This window comes from Phacochoerus africanus, chromosome 15, assembly GCF_016906955.1.
Source record: "Phacochoerus africanus isolate WHEZ1 chromosome 15, ROS_Pafr_v1, whole genome shotgun sequence".
NCBI lineage: Eukaryota > Metazoa > Chordata > Mammalia > Artiodactyla > Suidae > Phacochoerus > Phacochoerus africanus.
Window position 1 is genome coordinate 45,541,092 of NC_062558.1, and position 17,756 is coordinate 45,558,847.

A 17,756-nucleotide genomic window follows, 5' to 3' on the forward strand; every position below is an offset into this window, starting at 1 on the left:
TAAAAAGATGTCCTTCTCAAGGTTACTATGAGAATTAAATCCAATTAAGAAACTACATGCAAAATATTTTTGGAAACTAGAAATGAGAGTTTTTGCTTGAAATCAGCAAACATTTCCTTTTACTAGTGAGCCAAGAAAGGACACCATATCTGGTTTTTCCCTCTCAGGATGACAGGGTGCAATGTGCCCATGTGAGAGGAAGAGCTTTTCAAAGTTGAATTCAAGAGGTAGAGGGCAAACACACAGCTGTGGGACTCCTGCTTTGCACAGAAGGAAGCATCTAAAGTGGACTGTGCTCAGGTAACTGCATGGAACAGAATGGGTGGGAGGAAGGGGAGGGGAGAGGGAAGCACTCACTTTCCGGGCCTGCCTGGAATAAGCCCACAGTGGTGCCAGCCCAAGCACTGGGGGTAATCGGCCCCAGGAAGCTTGGCTAAAGGCTTGAACAACCCTCAGACAGATGCTTCTGGATTAGACCTCAGCTGCCACATGGACTTCTACATAGCTTTGATGTAGCTTAGATATTTTCTAGAGGGACAATATGGCTCAGAACAGATGGACATTTTCCTCTGATTCAGGCCCTTAAATTTTATGTGATTAGATCTAACTTGATTCACCTGGTGAAGAGAGTGTTCATTCAGCTTTTCCTCTGAAAAGCAAGGAGGGTGTCAGCTCCTTGGGTAGCTGGCAAGCAGAGTAATAAGAAAGCTGGGTAATGCATTCTGGATAGTGGAAAGCTTTTGTACTATTAAGGAATACCCAGTGGGGGACACCATGGCTTTGGAGTTGAGCTGATGGTGTGGCCTCTGAGATCCTCAATCCAGGCAGAGGTGGCCAAACTGTGCTTACTTCCTTCTGAGATAAATGAGCTCAGTTTCAGTACAGACTGAGAAACTAGGATGGACTTTTTCACTTACCTTCCTGTAAGTACATGACTGCCTGGGAATAATTCTGCAAAGCATGATGGGTCCTCCCGAGGCTACTATAAGACACTGTCTTGGCCACCAAGTCGTTCATCTGTGCAGCAATGCTTAGGTGCTGTTCTTGATAGACCACAGCCCTCTCAAAGGTGCCCAGGGATTCGTAGGTCAGGCCGAGGTTCCCATAGGCTCGGCCCTGGCACGTGGGGTTGTTGGTTTCCTCTGCTATCTGCAGATCAAGCTGGTGGTACTGCAGGGCTGTATCGTATTCCCCCATCTGCTGGTAAACACCCCCTAGGCCACAGGCCGCATCACTTTCCAGAGCTCGGTCTTTCATCTCTCTGGCAATGTTCAGCTGGCGTTCAAGGCAGGAAATGGCTTGTTCGTAATTCCCTAATTGGCTGTGAAGGCTTCCCAGCTCTCCATAGGCTTGGGCTTTATTAAAGGCCTCCCCAAGCTCATGGGCAACCACAAGCCTCTTTTCAAAGCACACAAGGGCTTGCTGCAAGCTCCCCATTGCCCTGTGGGGATATAGACAGAAAAGCAATGATATTATTTTGTGCAGGTGCAGACATGCTAAAGCCCCTGAGAAAATGAAAAGCATTTGTCACTGTCACTTACTATAGAAGCTCTTAACTCCTCTTCTAGCTAAAATCTATCATGTGCCCTTAGAGTGAGATGCAGGGGAATTTCATAATCTGGAAAGCAATTCAAAAGTCATCCCTTAGTGACCTTCCCGAGAGCTTGAGATTCAATGGGATATACACCCCAGAGGAAACATAAAATATATTAATAGGCACAATGATAGTAAGTGAACTGTTCGGTTCTTCGGGCCTCCCAATTTCCACTACTGCTTAGACTATGTTTTTGAAATCACTTTACAATGGCTATAAATCTTTCACCCTGAGCTTCTCAGAGCACTAGATGGGCGATGATTTAGTCTGACCTTTGCCCTTCCTCCACTCCAGGAGCCCTAATCCTCTGCCTGTCTGGAGAGGCCATATATTCTGCAGACACAGACACCTTCTTGGTTTCCCACATTCAGAAGGAAAGAAAGCATCACCTTGGCCATCAGTGTGTCTTTTTGTGCTGCTAAGAGATGACATGATAAGAGTGAGAAGAGCATGGATTTTGGCAGCAGAGACCAAGTCAGCTGTGTAGGGCACATGAATTCCTTTCCCTGAGCTTCAGTTTCTGGATGTTAATGAATCTCGCATCCCATAGCAGATAATAAATGTAGACTAATACAGGGTTCTATAAAAGCAATCTAAGCAAGGTATCTGTGCAATGTGCCTAGCATGATGACAGTATATGTTTATTCACGCTCACCATTAGCAGGTGGCTTTCTGTAAAAGCAGCACAACAGGGTCAAAGCAATTGGTGGGTGCAGACGTTATATTAAAAAACACATTCATATAATGTGAGAGGCATTCAGAAAAGATAAGTTAAATTGATTCATTCATCTTTCCCATTCCTATTGTCTCTTTTATACTGCTCATTATGACATAGTCAAAAAGGCTTGCATTTGGAGTCAAAGAGCCCTGGGTTTAACAGTCAGCGGTCCTTTTTAAGTTGTATAATCTTGGACATAAACTCTGGGCCTTAGGTTCTTCCTCCATAAGATAAGAGTAATCAGATTCCCTAATAAGTTCACAGAATCATTGGAGGAACCAAATGAGAAATGCTTTGTAGTTAATAAACTGCCCTGAAGACATTAAGTGGCCGTTACTGTCACAACTGCTTTTTGGGCAGGTTTATCGACTACATTCGCCCTCTATCATTTTTACCTGTGTCCATTTCCTAGGCCCCGGTAAGCCTTGGCTTGGTCCTGCATGCGATTCAGACTCTGGGCCACAGATAAATATTGTTCATAGTACTTGATAGCTTCCTCATAGTCACCCAGGGCCTCATAGCAATCCCCCAGGTTGCCATAAGCCCGGCCCCTGTCGAGGACAGATTCGTTTCCACTGAGCTGCTGTAGCATGGCCAACTGCTGCTCAAAGTAGCCGATGGCTTCTTCCATCACATTCATGTTCATCTTGGTGATGCCCATGTTGCCATAGACCTGGGCTTCTAGACTTGGGTCCTTCAGCTTCTGCCCTAGATCCAGCTGCTCTTCATAACACTTGAATGCCATTGTGTATTTCCCCAGGGCCATGTAGACGGCTGCCAGGTGCCCATGAGCTCTGCACTCTCCTGGCAAGTCACTCAGTTCCTGATACACCTCCAGCTCCTGCGTGTGATAACCCAAGGCCTTGTCATGTTTCTGGATCATACGGTACGCAGTGCCCAGGGCTGCATATGCACTGGCCTCCAGTCTTCTGTCCTTTACATGGTGAGCCAAGCCTAGCTGCTGCTCATAGAATTTTATTGCACCATTTACATCTTTTTTACAGATGAATATATCGCCCAGGTTCCCGAGGGCTCGAAATTTAGCCTGGGAATTATTCAGGGACTGGGCTAGGGACAGTAGGTACTTTTGACACTCTTCAGCTTTGCTGAAATTCAGCAGAGCCTTGAACGCTAAGCCCAAGTTGCAGTAAGCTTTTGCTTGGCTCAATTTGTCATGAAGGTCTTTGGCCAGGGCCAGATCCTGCTCGTAGTACTTCACTGCCTCCTGGTAATTTCCGAGGCAATAATGGGCATAGCCAAGATTGTGGCAGACCTTTCCTTCTCCTTCCATGTCCTGGAGGTCAGGAGCAAGGCGGAGGTACTGCTCATAGTAGGGGGCAGCCTGGATGTACTCCCCTCGAGAGCAGTGGAAATTGCCCAGGTTGCTGAGAGCCCGGGCCTCACTCTGGATGTCCCGCAGCTCCCGGGCAATGTTCAGGTGGTTCTGATAGTGCTGCAGGGCACGGTCGTGGGCACCCAGGGCCTGGTAGGCCACCGCCAGGTTTCCATGAGTGGATGCCTGTGAGGCACGGTCATTCACTTCCATGGAGATCTGCAGCTCCTGCCGGTGGTACTTGACCGCTTGGTCATACATGCCCAGAGCATTGTAGGCGTTGCCCATATTCCCATAGGCACGGCCCTGGGCAGCATAATCGCTCAGCTCCTGGGCAATGCACAGGTGGGTCTTGTGGAGTTTCAGTGCCGTATCATAATCACCTTTCATCTGGTGTATGATTCCTAAGAGAAGAATAGAAAAGGATTGGAATGACTGATTAACAATCTGGAAAAAATGTAATTTGCAACTCAATTTATACTTCAATACAATCCAGATGAATTAAAGAATTTAAAATAACAGAAGGTAGAATTAAATATTTATCAGCTCTCCGGAGGGGCGATAGTTTTCCTAAGCTTTGAAGCAACAGAAAAAAAAAATGACAGATTTAGTTACAAAAATGAGTTTTATACTACAAATATATATCTAAAATTAAAAGGCAAACACAATACTGGAATATATGTGAATCATATATGAAAAAATTCAATAGCTATTGTGTGTAAAGATTTTCCTCGGTTTGATTAAAAAAAAATCAAGACCCCAATTTACTGAAATAGGCAAAGAACAATAAGTATGAGCAGACAACTCACACAAATGCAAAGAGTAACCACAGGGGGAAATGTTAATTTCTTTTAATAATCAAAGAAATGCAAAATTAAGCAACCCTGAAGTACCATTTTACTTTTACTAAATTAGCAAACAAAAAAATGTAAACATCTTATATTGATGAGGTGGCCTGGAAGCTGGTAAACACATCAACTGCTGGACAAAAATGGGAACAGCCTTTGGAGAAGCAACATAGCAAAATGCGTACACACACACACACACACACACACACACAAACACACACACACACACACACACACACACACGGTGCTGCTCAAACCCTGCAGTCCTGCTCGTGGAAATGTCTTCTGAGGAAATTATTCGACAAATGCAAAAGCTATACACATAAGAATCTTCACTGCAGTGTTATAGATTAGTGAAAAATCAGAAACATCTTCAATGGCAAACACTGGGGGATCACATAAGTACATTTTGGTATATAAACTCAATAGGGGATTATGCAGTCATTAAAAAGATAATTATGAAGTCTATGCAGAAAAACGGGGGAGGGGGGATGTTCTTGCAATAATGTTAAGCAGAAAAAGCAGAAAACAATGCTGCATGTTCTCTCTGACAATGACTATGAAAATGAATGTGTGCACATGGATAAGACCTTGAGGGGATTATGCAAAAGTAAAAACAGCTCCCCTGTTAGGTGATGGGATTTGGATGATTTTTGTTCCAAAATATCTTGTAATTCTGCCACCCAGCTTTTACAGTTAACAATAATAACACTTCAAACAACCCTCATAAACTATGCTATAGCTGCTAAGCTAAGCTGTTGTTTTTACAAGCAGCTTCAAAATGAGATATAAATATCATAAATATAAAGTAGTTCCAAATGAGGGATATCATAAAGGTAATTTGGGAAGCACCTTTAAGGAGACCCTGGTTCATCCCAGTTGGGACTGGGGTGAGAGGCATGGAAAAGGTGTAAGGATTTAGTACACAAAAAAGATTTCTATTTACCCTTGGTTCTGAACATTCTTTTCTATGCATCGGTGTGTGAACTTTGCACTGGTGACCAAAACCTGAAGAAGTACAAGAACTCAAAAACACCAAAATTGTTTCTTGCTAAAATGTATGAACTCAAAATAGAGGTATCAAGAAAGCTGTCAAAATCCAACTTTTGCAATTTCCTTAGCTCTACAACACATTTCATTCACTCATTCATTCACTTACACACTGACCCAGCAAATATTAACTGAATATTTATTGTGTTCTAAGCCTTGTGGTGGGGAGCACACAGGGAGAGAAAGGAAGACACACATCTGCTCTTAAAAGCACACTGGGGCAGAAGGGAGACAGTGGTGAAACAAGTACTGTCAATATACATAATAAAAACTGAAGTGCGGTGGGGGCAGGCAGGGGAGGGTTGGCGGGGAGAGAAGAGCATGCCGCTCCTCTGGGCCTGACTTGCTCCCTTCCCTGCAGTGGAAGTCTGCCCTGCCACAGGAGTTATACCTGTCTCTGGGTCTAGTCATCTGTATGACAGTAACTAGATTTGGGGCACTAGATAAACCATTTAGCCTCTGAGCTTTTTTTAGTTCATCTATAAAATAAAAATAATAATCTTTATACTAACCTTAGAGGATACTAGTGAGGATCAAATGAAATAGAACAGGTGCAAGTGCAATATAAACTATAAAGTGATTCAAATATTAGTTACTGAAATTCTATATGCTCCCAGGGAAGGGAATTCTTGTAGTGGCAGAGTTAAACAAACTATGGTAATTATTCTGTATATTTTCTTGTATGAATAAAATCTTTCATAATTTAAAATAAGTAAATCATGGTACTCTGTTGATAGAATAACATGGTGCCATTAAAAATGGTAAAGTAGAAGTTTATATATTGACATGGGGAAAATTACAATATATTAAGAGGATATATGGTCACAAAATAATACACTTAATAAAAACATTAAAAGGATGTATGTATATACTTACATGTTTACACATACATACAGCACAAAATTTTTAAGATGTTATTAGTAATCTTCAGGTGGTGAAATTCTGCTTCTCTGTATTTTAAATGGTTTTTCTAGATGAAGGCACAATCCTTGGTTTAAAAAATTACTCAAAGTATTTTTGAAACTCTGAATCAATAAGAGAAATATTCCCAGGAATTGAGTCAGGTCACTCCCCTGGGTTGGAGATGTCACTGGCATCTAAGCTGGAAGGATCAGTTTTTCAGAACCTCTCTCAAGGTTACAAACTCTAAACTGCCCAAAAGACACTACACTAGCATCACCTGAAACCCTGTTTGTGGTGAAAAATTATTAGTGACAGAAACATCTCAGTGCTAAAGACCTGAAAGTGGCCTGTATCCCTAAATTGCTTTTATCTAAAGAGAAACTTTTAGGTTTCAAATTTCTAGGTATCCTTAGAGGAAGTGAATCATTTATTCCCTCCTTCCTCAGCTTCTGCATCTCTAAAATAAGAGTCAAAGTACCTGCCCAGCCATAAGTGCATGGTTATGAGCAAAGCCAGAGTTGGGAAGGGCAGCAGGAGGCCCTGCAAATCCCTCTGAGCACTTTCCCCTACAGCGATGCCTTTGCATTGACTTTTTTCCCACAGCTTTTGGACTTCACAGCAATAATTCTTAAGCCAATGTGATCATTAATTGGTTGCTAAGATGTTAAAAGGAAGCAAGCAGCATGGGACCTTCAGAGAAGGCCACTGAGGAACCTCCGGTCTTTTGTTTGCCCCCTACCACCAAAGAAACAGGTCTACTGGCTAGCACCTCATCCTTCTCACTTGCACCGTACCCTTATAGGAAGCTGGCTAAGTATCTGGAAGGCACACTGTAATGGAAAAAGGCACAGAACTATAAGTCAAAAATCCCATTTCACAAGCCTAGGGCCTATAAATGAGGCTCCCATCTCACTCAGCTGAGTTTCTTTGAGACCATAAGTTTGTCTCTGAGCCTTTTTTTTAAATAGAAAACTTTTTGATGTTTTTTGTTGTCTTATTAATAAGGCCAATTATTATATAATAATCACCTCAAAGAAATGGTATGAGAAACATAATAGCGTAAATCAATAAGCTTTGTTAACTATAGCATTCTACCTAAACATGGTATGTGCAGTATTCAGAGAACTAGAGTTCAAAGGAAAAGGAATTCTATTTCTCTTATTCTCAAGGCCTTCAGAGTCTGGCTAGTTAATAGGGAGCAGTTGGGATGATAATGGCTACCCAGGGTTCAATGATTTGTGAAAGAAACTGCCTGCTGGTTATGGCAAACCGATCCAACTCCCAGCCAGCTTGCCCGCAACTCCCCTCCTCCCCTCCTTCCTCCTCGGCTGACACTTCCAACAGTCTATAAAGAATCAGAGGAAGATTCTCAAAACAAAGACTTCCAGATGCAGGCAAGGGTAAGAGGAGATGGGCCGGCTAAGATGGGAATTTTTTCTTCTGCCCACTGTATTCACTGCCCCAGCCACTGCCAGCCTGGAGAATTCTGAACGGAACATTACACTCTCTTGGCAGCCCTTCTCTTTGTTGAGGCAACATAAAAGCGGCCCTGAGAGCTGCCAGCAGAGTGACTGCACATGCTGAGGAGATAATCTACAGATCCTCCTTCTCTTTCGAGACCACAGCTTGATTTTCCAGGGCCGTCACTCAGATGAAGACTTACAGAGGGCCTGTCAGCAGGGGCACGCTAGGTGTCAACGTGCCGCAGGGAGGGGAATTAAATGAAGATTAGTGGGGCAGAAGACCCTCACAAAGCCCAGTTCTCACAAGGTGTGTGGAGAGAGGACACATGGCTATGGATTTATACATCCCCACTGTAAGCCTCCCGCTATGCATCAGGAATCGTCACTCCATGGGAATAATAATACCTACTGCAAAGTGCTGTTTGAGGGCTAAGGAGTCATGCTTGCTAGGAGTTAGCACAAGTGGCTGGAACATAGCATGTGCCCAATACATTCTGCCTCTATTATTAACAATTCCCAGCAAAGACCAAGGGAGTTGTGAAAAGGACAAGGCTAGCAGAAGAATTCTCCTGAAAGGGAAACAGTTAGCATTCTAACAGTGAATTTTGGCAGCCTTTTCTCTTGCAAATTCTCTAAAAGTAGGGCCTCAGTGTACTTCTACAAATGATGGATGCACTCCTTTCATTTACTGAAAATATTATTATTATGACTGTTAATAGTGCATGATCCAAATGGGGCTTTAAGAGCTCATCTATTTTTTCCTACTGTTTCAAACAGGTTGAGTTCAGGTACATCCCAGCCAAATCACCAGCTATTCTGAGGAAGTATCAAGATTTGGGAACTGGAAGAGCTCTCCTAACTTTATAAATAATGTGACCCTGGCCCAGTGAGAGGAAGTGAGTTTGTTACCGATCTGGGAGAGGGACTCCTGACCCATGTACCTTCAGCTGCACCAGCCCATCTGCTTTCAACACATAAATGAACTGTACTTAGTCTTACTAGGTGTGACATGGGATAGCAGCTGGACTTTAAAAATTTCTCATCCGCTAGAAATACATATGAAATTACTTACAGATGAAACAATATGGTGTCTACTATTTGCTTCAACACTACTCCAGCAGAGGAGAAAAGTAAGCATATATGTGTGTTTACAGAGACAGATGAAATAATATTAGCAAAATGTTGATAACTGGGTTATAAATATGTGGGGATTCATTATACTATTTGCTCTCTCTGTGTGTATATGTATGTGTTTGAAATTTTCGGTAATACAAAGTTAAATCAAATAATCAAGATACGCAGAGAGGTGTGTAGCTCCTTTTGGATCAAGTAACTTCCCCATAGCTAAGTCCTGATGTGGATGTTTAAATTCATTTCTCGTCTTTGGAAACCCAGTAGCAAAAAAGAAATCAGCTGGTCACCAGCCTCTACAGCTACACCAGCCTATATTATAGCCTTCTCCAGGATGGGAGAGGGACATGTGTAGGCAGGACAATCCTGTGCTTTGTCCCACTGCCTTGATTTGTTCATCATCATATTTACTTTTGTCTTTAATTTCAAATTATCTTAAAGGACAGGGTGATACTTTGTCTATCAAAGAGGAAGAGTGGAAGGGGAAGGGGAATGGTAACTGAGAAAACCAGTTCCACAGAACATTCTGCAGCAACACATATTCTCAGCTGTTTCTCTCAATCCTCCCTCTCCCCAGAGAAGGTACCCTCATTTCTCCAGGGGACCCATTATTACAACTCTAGACATCTCTAGGTTCCTTGGATCCTCTCCATTTCAAGTCTCCACATAGAATCCTCTATAATGTACTTCAAATATCTCAAAGTTTGGGATGGGGAGGAGGGGACAGATCTGGTTAGTAAACAAATGGCTGCAATTAAAAGCATGAGAGCACAGTACTCTGTGCTATAAATGCAGTCAACTGGCTGTTTTACCTAACCCATTTTCAGGGGACAATTGTTCCTGGAGGCAAGTCTCCATTATTTTTGCCAGTGGAAGATGCAAAGGTATAGATATTTTTAAGTGGCAGATTATTCCAATGTTACTAATCATATGATTACAGCTATAACTTTTTCCTGGTAGGTAAGCTTTACCTGAGAACCTGAGCCTGGTTTTCCACTTGGTGATCTCACTCATTCTTCAAAGTAATCTTGTGAGGTTCAATATCATGGTCTCAGAGACCCAGAAGGTACAAGAACTTACTCAGGCCCAAAAAGCTCCAAGTGGCAGGACCGATATTAGAACCTAGGTTCTCCTGACTCGGGAGTCCATGCTATTTCACTTGCTCCCCACTGGGAATGAAGCTGGAATGCCTTCTAGTGAAAGGTGGTCATGATGTTGTACCCATTTCCTCTTTATTAACATTAGTATACTGTTGTGGCAAACCAACTCTGTGGCAACTATGTCAAAACAGGGTGATGATCTGGCTAAATTCATTTCTCGACCAGCGAACTATATATTAGAGATCAGAAAATCCTAAGAGACTTGAGAACACAGGAGGAGGCAGAAGTAATCATCTCTGTGGGCAACACCTCAGGAAAATGCCAGGCCATCACGTCTCATTTATCTTAATTATATCTGTCTACTTTTTCTACCAAACCCACCAGGCTCTCCCTGTTCCGCCAAAGGATAAGTGAAGTTAAGAGCCTGTTATCTTCTTTTGCTTCAACAGCAATTCAGGATGTCTTCAGTGACATTGAGAATACAGTGAGTGGCACTTCTATCCCAGATCCCAATTGCCCTTCCCTTCAGTTCCAACCCTAAGGAGCTTGCTATGATAAAACCGAGGAAACCCTTGCAGATCACCATTTCATCCCGTGAGCACACTTCACTGGAAACAACCTGTCTTACCAATCCTTCCAGCTTTACTGAGGTATAATTGACAAAATTATATGTATTTAGCAGTTCCCTTTTGGTGCAGCAGGTTAAGGATCTGGCATTGTCACTACTGCAGCAAGGGCTCAATCCCTGGCCCAGGAACTTCCACATGCTGTGGGTGCAGCCAAAAAATTATATATATGAGAATTATATATATATATATATTTTTTTGTCTTTCGTCGTTTGTTGTTGTTGTTGTTGTTGTTGCTATTTCTTGGGCCGCTCCCGTGGCATATGGGGGTTCCCAGGCTAGGGGTTGAATCGGAGCTGTAGCCACTGGCCTACGCCAGAGCCACAGCAACGCGGGATCTGAGCTGCGTCTGCAACCTACACCACAGCTCACGGCAACACCGGATCGTTAACCCACTGAGCAAGGGCAGGGACCGAACCCGCAACCTCATGGTTCCTAGTCGGATTCGTTAACCACTGCGCCATGACGGGAACTCCCGAGAATTATATATTTAATTTAAAGAGTACAATGTGACTTGATAGACATATACTTTGTGAAATGATGACCACAATCAATTAAGGCATCTATCACCTTTCTGTGGTGAGAATGCTGAAGGTCCACTCTCTTACAATAACAGTATTATTAACTATAGCCATCATGCTGTACCTGAGATCTCCAGAATTTATTCATCTTGCAACCAAACTTGGAGGAAGTAAAACATAGTGGAAAGAGAAATAGAGAGGCCCTAATTGCACAATCGCTGGCCCTCAAGGCTTCCCTTAGGCTGAAAAGAGGCTGAGGCAACTCCTCTGTAGTCCCTTCCTGCCACTGTCCCAAAGGCCTGGGCTGAAACACGGTGACAAGAACCCAGCCTGGAGCCCACTGGAGTTCACAAATACTTCACTGCCTTTGTACATAGCTCCACTTCCTACCTTCCCTCAGATAGTTAAAACCAAGACTGCAGGTGAGCAGCTCAGTGATTTCCGGGGCCTATACAGCGGTAAATCCTGCAGCAGTGGGGAAGATTAATTAGGCCATGAAGTAGGGGAAATAATAATTAAACCTATTAAAAAGGAGGTGGCTACAAAGGGGGCTTAGGAGATGGATGATGAGGTAGGAAGCGCTAGGCACAGGCATCCCTAATAGCTGTGACCAGGCCACTGTGAGAGAACTTGGTGCGCAGCCCAGAGCAGAGTGAAAAATATGCTGGGCCTGCCTGGCCAAGCCCGGCCATTAGTCACTGTTTGGAAAAGGCAATGTATGCCTGGTTTTCATTCTGGATCACAATAAGAGGAGGGAGGCACCCTCATAAGTTCACAATGCAGAGAATGTTACAGGGAGTTAGATTCGATGTGAAGCAAACATTTCTTTTGTTTCAAGCCCTGGGATAGAATCACGGAAAGGCAGATAGCTTCTGTTCCTCCCTTGAGTTGAGCCTCTGGAAACTGGTCCATTCCCACTTTCCTAGAGCACCTTCTGGGGGTTCCTCTGGCCTGTCATGTAAAGATTAGGCCAATTACAATGGCATTTATGAGCCAGCCTCAAAGCCGCCCACTCGCCCTCTTGCTCTCTTCCACCCTGCTTTGGGTGCCTACCTTTCTCAGCATTGTGTGAAAGATTTTACTAACATTCCCTATTCTCTGCTTCTCTTCTGCATCCAGGCATCTATTTCCTCACTCATCAGAAGCTAGGCATGGCCAAGTGATTTGCTTTGCCCAAGGAAGTGTGAGTATAAGTAAGGTGTCACTTTCAGACAGAAGCACTGAAGGGCTGGACTACAATCGTCCAGGCTCGCCTGCCCAGACCCTGACTAGGAATCTTTGTGTCAGCTGCCCCCAAGGGCTTTTGGTAGGTAGTGTATGAATATAATACTTTGTCGTTTGGGGCCAATATTTTTGGGCTGTTGTTATTGCACCAGACCTTAACACATCCACATAGATGAGCCATCTAATACAAATACTTCAAGCCTTGTCCTAAGCTACAATTTCAAACTGTCCTTAAAAGTCTGTGTGAGGAGAGAGATACCTATTAGTAGACACTTCATGAGGGGCTTGGGTGGTCATTAGCACTTTGGGATATTCTCAATTCTAGCCCTCGAACAAGAAAGACCGTTAAAATCCATAAATTTTAACCAAATTACCTTGGATCCACATAGAATAGGCTTCAGTGAATTGAGGGTTTAGTCTTTTTTTTTTTTTTTTTTGCTTTTTAGGGTCATATCCACAGCATATGGAAGTTCCCAGGCAAGGGGTAGAACTGGAGCTGCAGCTGCTGGCCCAGGCCGCAGCCACAGCAATGCCAGATCCCAGCCATGTCTGCAACCTACACCACAGCTCACGGCAACAACAAATCATTAACCCATTGAGTGAGGCCAGGGATCAAACCTGCATGCTCATGGATACTAGTTGGGTTTGTAACCTGCTGAGCCACAGTGGGAACTCCCAGTTGAGGTTTAATCTTAATGCCTTAAGGTTAGTTGATTTGGTTTTCATTCAAGTTTGCAATTAGAAAAAGCACATGGAAATCTATTATAATCTTTGCTGTTAAAATTGTATTGATACTATAAATTTTGTTACCAAAATCCCTTATGTAAAACCTCTTTTGAGAAATTTCTTTTAGAATTTAATTTTCCTTCCCCTGAGGAATTCTATGCTTCCATCTTTTGGGTAATGATAATTACGGCTTTCTCTTTTTGCTTTGACCATCAGGAAGCTCTGGCTCAAATATCAAACTCTGTTTAACACCTGTGTTAGCCTTTATGGGCTGCATGTTTAGGTTCTTTTCCCTGATGCTGGTTCCCTGCTTTTATTTGTATTTCTGATCTTGAGTTTCTATTTTCTACTTTTAGTGAATCATCATTTGATAAGCTAAGTAAAATCGTTTATGGAATAAAATAAGTTGTAAACAAGCAAGCAATCAAAAACCTCTTTCACATCTGTTGCATGCTCAACTGACTTTGCCTCAGCCATCTGCCTGCCCCTCTAGCCTGTCACTTCTTGATTTTGCTGCAATTTGTTTAGTTGGCCCTGTTCTAACAGCTTTAATAACGCAGAAGTGCCAGTTACTCAGAGATGGCAATTTATAGTGAGAAAGGCACTGTGACCAGAATTAGAAGGTTCCTGTCCTTGGTTTTACCATTTCACTGTTTCATACTCTTAGGAAAGTTATTGCTCCTGGCTTCAAGTTCTTATCTATTTCAGATGGCTATCACAAAGATCAAATAAAACAGTGAATGTGTGTGTGATACTTCATTTTCTAGGACATCATTGTTAATGCTAACAGCTTCAATTACCATGGTGCTTGACATTACAAATAACAAAATCAAAATACACCTTTCCCTCTAACATTATTTTACTATAGAGTATAATTCACTTTGTCTTAAATGCCATCATATTTCCCAAGTGAGTACACCAAAGGGAACTTGTATCATCTAAGGAGAGTGCAAAAGTAAGGGCTCAGAATATGATAGCCAAGCTCTGCATATGATGAGAGAAATAGAGACCGTTGCTTTAAGGGTCTCAGTGTGTGTGGTGGGGAAGAGGAGGCCCCCTGGGGTATTTAGAAATGGAAGTGTGGCAATTTTGATTGTCAAAACATCTGGGGGCCCACATGGATAGGCTGGGGTGGGGCTAGGTGTACCCCCCACAATGAAGAACTCTTGTATCCCCAAATGCCAAGAGATACACTGAGGAACATTGGATGCTGATTATACCCTGGCACTAATTACTAATCTGAAAAAAAAACAGCTTCACTTCTGTACTGTCATACAGTTGAAGCTGTTAAAATAAATCATCAAAACTAATTAATTGGGAAGTCTTTTGGCTGGTGTCTAATAATTTAAGCAAAAGGCTAAGAAACTGGAAACCTTAATTTTAAAATCTGGTGTTCTAACTGATCCCCTTCACCAGTTTCTTACCTGTGAAATGTAATTCACTGAGAAGATAAATGAGAAAACATCATCTATGGGCTTCCTCCCAATTTCATTATGATAACGAGGAAGAGGGGAACCCTTCCCTAAATAATAAAAATAGTGGTAGTGTAATAATAACAATGATATACAAAATTCTCCTTTGTGATTTCATTTAATACTATGACAACAAGAACCAATTATGTGCTCCCAAATATACAATTCCAGCTCACAGTTCTCTCCTAAGCATTAGTCTCATAAATCTGCCTACTGTATGTACTTCGGATAACCTAAACTCAGTGTTTCCAAAAATGTTCGTTGAATTACTGAATAGAGGCCAGTCTAACATTTTACAGTGCTTGTCAGTTTTCAAAGTCTTTGGGCCTCCATTATCTTATTTGAGCCTGCTTTTGAAGACACTCACAAAGGCCACATGGTCATTGAGTCACACTGCTAGAAACCGAGCTCAGGCCCACAACTTCCCAGCCCAGTACTCTCCCCCTGGAGTACTTCACCTCTCTGAGAACCTGAGGCAGCAACTGCTGCAGAATTCAGCTGTGCAATTTGCAGTAAGGACAATGCCTGTCTCCCAAGGCCACATCACTCCATTAGCCCAAGAGGACAAGAGATGGCATGGTCTGCCCAGACCAACAGGGAGCCCTGGAAATGAAGAGGGAAAGGGAGGAGGAGCAGAAGAGCTGGCCAAAAGAACAGCTCTTCAAAATGATTTCACTTTGCAAATTCAATTGCAAAGACAGATGGATTTTCCAGCAAGGCTGGAGAGCAAATTATGAAATCTGCTTTCCCAATGCAATCGGGTCTGAAAAGCTTCATTTTAAAAATTCACACTGGATAGAAAACTCAAACTCTATGATTGTGTGAAGTGTTCTAGCTAGATTAAGCATAATGCTATCAAAACAAGTGATTCATATATTCTGCTCATTTTTCTATTAGTACATGGGCTTTTGGTTAGGGCAATTTCAAAAACATGGAAAAGAGCAAAATGGGATTGGAAATGGGAATCCATTTACTGTTTTCAGTTTTTCTTCCCTTTCTGTTTAAATGAGAGGAATTTACTTTGGAAATTAGAGGCTCCTAAGGCTGGCTCACTCATGCACATTACAGAATAGTTAAATGTGTCTTCCTCTTGTGAGCCACTTTAAATCTGAAACCCATTTACCTCCTTTTTTTTTTTTGTCTTTTTGCCTTTTCTAGGTCCGCACCCACGGCATATGGAGGTTCCCAGGCTAGGGGTCCAATCAGAGCTGTAGCCGCGGGCCTACTCCAGAGCCACAGCAACTCAGGATCCAAGCCACGTCTGCAACCCACACCACAGCTCACGGCAATGCCAGATCCTTAATCCACTGAGCAAGGGCAAGGATGGAACCCGCAACCTCATGGTTCCTAGTCGGATTCGTTAACCACTGTGCCACAACGGGAACTCCCCATTTACCTCCTTTATTCAAGTTGCAGACTCACAGGATCAGAGAAATCTGTAGGAATAACCTAACATTGGGCTTCCCAAAACATTTGTTTGTTCTTGACACACCTCACAAACCTGCTACCTCAGGAAGAGGTGAGTCCTTATCTGTCTATCCTGCCAGACCAGTCACCTGTCCATCTACACTCCCATCTCTAGCCAACCACGTCTTCCTTGTACATATAAGTAAAGGAACCACCCAGTTTCTCCCCCTCTGATCACACACAGAAACACTAACACAGAATACTATTAATGTCAAGACTCAGAGCATACAACTTTAATGCTGTTGTGGCTTTCTTTTTGTCCTTTTGGCATGCATTTTTTTTTTACATTATTGAGATTCTATAATAATTAAAATTGAACATAATATTCTCAAAAACATCTTTTCAATTATAAAAATAATACATATTTTAAAATGTTTCAGCAGACTACAAAGAGTGAGTCACCCAACACTCATTTTCACTTCCTCCTCTTCCCTTGCTGCCTCTGGCTAGGGATCTGGAAAGCTAAATATTCACTTCCCCAGCCTCCTTTGCAGTCAGGGTTGGTCAAGTGACATTCTTGTGGTCAGTAGGCAAAAGCATAAGTCTGCTGGCATTTTAGAGAAAGCTTTTGCTTTTCTGATAAAAGGATACAGAAGCAGCTGGCTCAGCATCCCCTGCTTCTTCTGATTTGAATAAATCATGATGCCTGGAGCTTTCGCAGCAACCGTGTTACCATGAGGCAAAAGAGACTTGCATGAGAGAAAGGCCAAGGGAATTGCCCTGTTATTCTCAACTTCTGTCAGGTGGCTTACACTTAACTGTTTTTTGAGAAAAAGAAGCCCTATTTGTTTAAGCCATTGTAAATCATATTTCCTCTTTCTTAGGCAAAAGACTGTTGTTTCTATGTTCAATGCAGAATATATGAAATACAGAAAAACTCTTTATCTGTTTACCTACCTACCTGTCTTACTCTATGACTGTCTGAGATAATCAGTGCTAATGTTTTAGTATAGTTCCTGACAATCTTTTTTTTGGTGTGTTGGTATGGTTGTTTTGCTTATATTACTGTGATCATATCATATGTACTGACTTGTAAACATAATTAAAACAAAAGCAGGTTCTTTAAGGAAGATTATAATAAAAGAATTTTGATGATGGATATCTGCCATTAGGTCTATGCTTACAATTAGGTCATTCAACATGGGTTTAAAGGATGCAGGCAATTATTTCTCAAGTTTCTTGGTAATGAAAATAGTTATTATGTTGCTCACTACAGCTCTGCTTTGTACACTAAAAAAAGGTTTTAAGTTCAGTAATTCTTCTTATAGTGTTTTAACAATGTAAAAACAAGCCATTCTAAGTGCTGGGATACTTTCGGGGTTATCATGCTGGACAAGAGATTTCATTTGAAATGGGGGGTAAAGGATGTGGCAAAAAATTTTTTTTTCTGGTGTTGGTCAAGGGTCAAAGAAGTGAAGTTCACAGGTACACAGCAGGTTCAAACTTCTCTTGGCAGAAGAAGTCACTTTGCAATACACCATCAGTCAATGGAAATGTGGGAGCAAGAGGAGAAAAAGATCTTCAAAGCCCTGTACCAACACTTTCCAATCCTTGTCTTATTTCTTGGCTCTTCTCTTCTG

The 17,756-nt window shown here is 42.3% G+C and overlaps 1 protein-coding gene across 4 annotated transcripts in view; it reads right to left on the reverse strand.

The window, feature by feature from the left end:
• TTC28 (tetratricopeptide repeat domain 28) overlaps positions 1-17,756 on the reverse strand; it is a 606,162-nt gene that overhangs the window by 100,677 nt on the left and 487,729 nt on the right. For all 4 annotated transcript variants that reach the window (XM_047762349.1, XM_047762348.1, XM_047762351.1 and 1 more), the window contains 2 exons: positions 2,708-4,049; positions 918-1,441 (listed from right to left, as the gene is read on the reverse strand). In XM_047762349.1, coding sequence (XP_047618305.1) covers positions 918-1,441; positions 2,708-4,049 — 1,866 coding nt within the window. The remainder of the gene's footprint in view (positions 1-917; positions 1,442-2,707; positions 4,050-17,756) is intronic.